The sequence below is a fragment of the Acanthisitta chloris genome, unplaced genomic scaffold (assembly GCF_000695815.1).
Source record: "Acanthisitta chloris isolate BGI_N310 unplaced genomic scaffold, ASM69581v1 scaffold43925, whole genome shotgun sequence".
NCBI lineage: Eukaryota > Metazoa > Chordata > Aves > Passeriformes > Acanthisittidae > Acanthisitta > Acanthisitta chloris.
In genome coordinates, this window is record NW_008672822.1 from 5,642 (window position 1) to 11,470 (window position 5,829).

The window sequence follows — 5,829 nt, forward strand, 5'->3', positions numbered from 1 at the left end:
TGTGGAGATGCACAGGCTCTTTCACAGATTCCAGTCACATACAGTAGCAGCAAAGGGTATTTTCCCGAGTTTTAAAGTCTCACGTCTGAACAGTTAATGTTAAGAAAGAAATGCCTCTTCAAATCACAGCACACAGCCAACACCATCCGTGGCTCACTACTGCCGATTCAGAGGGTTTGGAAGGGCACTCTTTGCCCAGCCTGTAGACAACCATGGAAGAGCTTGCAGTGAGCAGTCACTTATTTCTGCATCAACAGACCACGAGCAGGAGAACTGAAGGAGAAAACTGGAGACAGTGAGTCCATCCCTGATAAATAGAAAAAAGGTACTAAAGCAATCAGAATATGAAAAAGGTACAAGTGCAGGCACTAAGATTTTCTGTTATCCTTGGCCTACATAGAGAAGTTTACAGAAAGTGACTTAAAAAGAGTAAGACATAACATGGTTAAGTTTAGCTAAAGAATTATGCAGATTAGCAAACTGCAAGACAGCATACACAGATTACCTGAAGATTTATTCAGCTTTGCTGAAAACACAGCAGTAGGTTTTTTCTTTTCTTTAACAGAAGCAGCTTCTCTCTCAGCTTCCTTCTCAAAAGCTCCTGGTTTGACTACACTGACTATCTCTTTTTCAGTAGATAAAGGTGAGGTATCTGTGGCTGGTAAGGACATCGTGGATACTTCAGGCACTTCTCTGTCCACAGCCTCCAAGGACTTTTTCAAGGCATTAGCATCTTCCTCAGCTTTTACTTCTACATTCTTCATAGACAGATCACAGGGCAGCTCTGAGCAAGGCAACTGCCTCTTCTCACCTTGGATCGCCTCACTGATCTCTTCGTCTTTATCTTTGTGTATTATTTCTCTGTCAGTGACTTCTGCCATAAACTCAGGAACAGTTTTAGGATGAGCTAACATCACAAAGTCTTCTTCTGGGGAGGACTCCATGGGTGAGAGAGCTTTGTCATCTCCTGTTTTTGGTTCCATAGCAACAGATACATCAGATGAATAAGCCAAAGCATTCAGCTCTTCCATTTGAAGAGGAATCTTCTCTGTCTTGGCTACTTTTGTAGGTGTTGGCTCAGATGCTAGAGCAGCAACACCTTTGGAAGAGTCCAGTTGGGACTGGAATGATTCCAGATAAGGCTTGCCTGTGGCAGCTACTGAATCCACCAGCCCTTCCTCATGTTCATCATCAGTTGCAATACTCTCAGTGGATTTACTTTGTAGGATGAGAGATGGATCTTCACTCTCTTCATCAGCAAAGTCAGCTATCATCTGGCTATGAAACAGGTCAGATTTTCCAAACTCTGGAGACAGGTTTTCATCAAGTTCCTTGTGTTCAGGCATATCCTGAGAAATGCATTCTGTTATTGGTGTCTTTGAATAATCTGTAAAGGATGGAGAAACAGACTCACCAGAGACCTTTGTTCCCTTAATTAAGTCACATGCAATAGATATATAAGGAGTCTCTAGATCTTCAGGACTGGTGCTACTCTCACGACCAGGTTGTTTAAATGCTGATGCCTCTTTCGCTTCTTGGGCCTGTGCCAGTGGAGCATGCACTGCCTCTTGGTATACGGGAGGTTTTTCAGCCTCTTCTTTTACATTCTCATATTTGGCAGTGGGAATAAATGTTTCTAATGGGGAAGCTTCAAGCTGCACAGCAGATGTTTCTGCACCAGCAGTCCCAGTGCTTAGTGGGGCTTCCATAACAATATCTGGCAATACTGGAGACGGAGCCGCTTCTGACCCTTCGAACGAGGGACAGATTTGTGTCACAGGTTTCAACGTCTCTTGTACTGACTCGGAGGTCTGAACTAAATCAATCTTGGTTTCATAAGCAAGTTTTGTACATGCTGCATCATGCATTTCACTTTCATACGCCTCTTGTACCAGATCAGGAGTAAGACCTTCAGGCATATTTGCTGCAGTGTCAGATGGCACTGTTGATACACTCTCTGCTTTAGCAGAGTCAGCTTCCTGGCCCTCCTGCTTGCCAACTGCTCGGGCGCTAAAATTACCTTGTTCTGTGCTTGTCTGAGCTTTCATTTCTGCAATTTTTTTCTCATCGTCGGTTCTATTTTCTGAAGTGCCCTCCTCTAGTGGAGACAGAGATTTGCCTTTGTTACCATCAGGACTCAGAGAGGAGTCAAATTTAGTACAAGTGATGTAAGTCTGTGAAGGTTCTTTTACAGCTTCTGGGGTACTTGGGAAAGAGTCTGCCTTCACTCTCTCTTTCATAACCCTTCTGCACATTCAGCTTATCCACACCGTATTTCTCATCCAAACTGCTCTCTAGTTTGGCATCTATCTTACTTGCAACATCTTCTCTCATGCTGCTTAGTCCATGACTAGCACCTTTTACTTCCCATATTGGCTCGAATGGTTTGAAGTCTGCATATTCATCCCTCCTGAGAGGGTCTTCTTTCAACACCCCTTTTTCACCATGAATACCATCACCTTGGTATTTGTCTTTGTTATAGAAGAGATCTTCCTCATTTCTCTCAAACAGATCTTCAGGAGTTTCTGGAGACATTTTCTCCAGGTTAGGTAATTCTTTAGGGCCCTCTAGCTGTGTTTCCCCTTTAGCTGGAGATAAAATGGCTGTTTCTGGTTTAGCAAATGGGGGTGCTGAGTACTTCATCTCTGAAATGTCTTTGTCATTTCCCTCTGCAAGAAAGGGATTTCTTGGACTTTTTATTGTTTCCTTATAAACCTCATTTGTACTTGCTTTGTAAATGCCTCTTGCAGGTAATCCATCTGAGAGTGTATCAAAGGCTGTGTACTCTTTAAAGGGATCAGCTGAGATAGGAGAGAAGGAGGGAAGAGAAGGAGCAGTATCAAGTGCGACTGCAGTAAAATCCTCTTGACCAAGCGACTTAGTGCTACCTGGCTGCTCCTGCAAGTCCAGAACTTTTTCTGTGACCGTGGACAGAAAGGAAAGTTAGAGAATGCAAGTGCTCTTAAAGTCAATGCAAACTTTCAAGACAGGTTCACATGATGTTAGTTATTAAGAGGTTCTTCCAAGCTCTATCATTGACACTAGGAGCCATTAAAACACATTATCAGTTAAAGCTATTCTATTTCACTTCTTCTAGCAGGGAAATGTGCAAGAGGCTCGAGAAGCAGCAACTTTATGCAGTGCAAAGATCACAGTAAAGCTGAAAATGCCAGACAAGTACAGTGGACAATATTAACAGAGTCAGAGAAGGACGGTGGCAAGGTGAGACAGAGAGAGGGGATGTGTGCGCTTGGGCATAAACATACAAATGTGTGCCAGTAATTTTCTGACACTTTTTTTAAAAATGGGAATTTAGTGGATGGTGTACCTAACAAAAACCACTAAATAAATACTACAGGTACAAATTTTACCTCTATAAAATACTGCAGAAAGTTACTATGGATTAAATCTTTCTGCCAAATCAGTAAAGCAACTATGTTCTGATGTGTTAACCTGTTAACAGCATCAAATTCTCTCCTACATCACGGGTCCAAGAATTCACAGATGGCCACATCTTGTTTATGAAACAGTTTATACCATGTAAATAAATTACTGCATATTAAAATCTGGAATAGATCAACTGAAAAGTCAAAACTGAAAAACGTGATAGAGGCTATTCTTGGACCCATGCTGACTTTTAGTAAAGGCAGACTAATTGGAAAGGGTTAATGAGATCAGAAATGCAGGAGGTATTCAGACAAAGGTGAGCAGAAAGAACTTGCCTGCAGAGGAGTGCATCAGAGGCGCAGATGTAGCAGGAAGAGCAAAAAGGGTCTCATCTGAAAAACAAACAAATAACCTCAGCAGAAATAAAGGCTAGGTTGAAGAGGGGAGAAAAGCACTCAAGTGGTCAGTTCTCAGTAAATCAAACAGATCCACAGCCAACACCCACAGAACACCATACCAGCCACATCATTTGGAAGACAATGCTTGGAATTCTCCATTTACAATGGAAATCTCCACCCTTCAAACCAGTGCCCAGCCTTTGGGTAAGGTACACCACAGTAGCTACTACTTTATTTTCATCCTCCAAACTTCCACACTACTGAGTAGCTACAGCATCCCTAGCACCAGAAAACACATTGCCATGGACAACAACACACTGTCCTTACCCAGCTCACCTTGCCAGAGGGTCTCCTAATGCCCTCTAACTCGTGTGGCAGCAACAGCCATAAGGACACTCAACCAAAAACTGGGAAGAGTTAAAACGACCAAAGTAAGCTTTGAAACTCCTCACAGAGCACTCATACTGGGCAAACTGGGACTAGCAAAAGAAAACTATTTGCCCTGTGCTGTAACAGACAAGCTTCCAGAGGAAGGCATTATTTTTAAAGCCTTCTTTGGCATGATCCAAGAAGTGTATTTGACTTTGCTGACTTTATTTTAAACCTAATACCTCACAAGACAAACCCAGCTCCACAATTTCCGCTCAAAGTGGCAATACCAGCCATGAGGAAAAAGGCAAAGCAAAACCAGTTCTCTGAATTTCTGCATCCATGGTGACCTGGTGGCATTATATTAATGTACAATAGAAGTTACATTTAGGTGAATTTATTTTGTCCTGAAAACTGCATAAAGTTTTCAAATTAAGGCTGTTGAAGAATATCTGCAATTTTCATCGATTTTATTAGCAGAGTACAAATTTATATTAAAGCATTTAAATGAGATTTTTAATTTTCAGCACAGACACCAACAATGTTTAGCTTTGCTATTTTCCTGGACAAAAATCAAGTACTGGAAAAAAGGTTTTATTTAAAAATTAAAATCAAAGAGTAATAGAAACAATTGATTTTAAAAGATGGAAGGCAAGAAGTGAGAAATACAGTGGATGCAGTAGTTCATACATAAGAACCCAGTCAGGCAAGGCATTAAGGTAAGCTGTGCTTTGGCACTGAACCATGGCTTTGTGCATAAGCAATGCCACTTGGAGACACTCATGACCTGCCTGGCTTACTCAAGTTAATCCTACCAGCAGTTTTCCAAAAATCAAGTCTCGTCATGACCTGTGTGTGCTGTCACAATATACAGTTGGCTGGTTTTGTTTCACAGACATTTATATTTTGCTCTATTTTGTGGATTATAAACATCACTTGAAGATAACAGGGAACAGAGTAATAAAGCTGGAGTGCGGGACTTGCTATTTTAGAAGCTTCCTCAACTCCTGACAGGCTAAAGGGATTTCTGTTCAGTTCCCTAAAACTTGCCATTTTTCCATTAAGAATCACACAGAGAGAAACCTCAATTCCAAATTTAAAGCACATTATAGCAGTGTCACAGTTCAGTGGTGGCAAAAGCTTTTAAGGACAAAAACCACACTGGAGGACAACTGAGGTCAGGAGGGACATGACAACAAGTCACAAAGCTGCAACACTCATCTGTACACTGCTAAGCATCACCATAAGCCCTTTAATTCCAGGAGCTGCTCAACTCTGCATTCCCTGGTTTGCTGGGATCTCTTTCACAAGCAGATTGCTTGCAAGGGGTCCACTGCCCCATGGGGCAAGTTGTCAGGCTACCTGGTTTGGCGAGTGAAACAAGTGGCTTCAGTGAATGCAGCTGTGGACTAATCAGTCCCCACAGCTGCTCTGTCCTGCTCAAATGAGGCTTTTAGTAATAACAGAGGTTTTTCTTCAGTTTCCAGCATGCCTGGAACATAAAGGGTCACTGCTGAGCTTTACATTTAAGTAGAAAGCCTTAGGGTTTGCACCAAGCAGCAGCACACTCTCCTTTTCCCTTAACATTCTGACTAGCTGGACCAAGCAAGAGCATCTTCTGAGCACAAATGTAGAGCTGTGTCTCTCCATGCATGTACTGGATGCTGATCCTGCT

At 42.1% G+C, this 5,829-nt stretch overlaps 1 protein-coding gene across 1 annotated transcript; it reads right to left on the reverse strand.

Annotated features, from left to right (window-relative positions):
- Positions 1–398: 398 nt before the first annotated feature.
- On the reverse strand, positions 399–3,779 carry LOC103802200 (reticulon-4-like; the record flags this gene model as incomplete). The annotated part of the gene is given in 3 exon segments (XM_009074652.1): positions 399–2,220; positions 2,222–2,918; positions 3,723–3,779. Coding segments are annotated over 3 exon segments (2,519 nt in total), but the record flags the coding sequence as incomplete, so codon positions are not given.
- Positions 3,780–5,829: the final 2,050 nt, after the last annotated feature.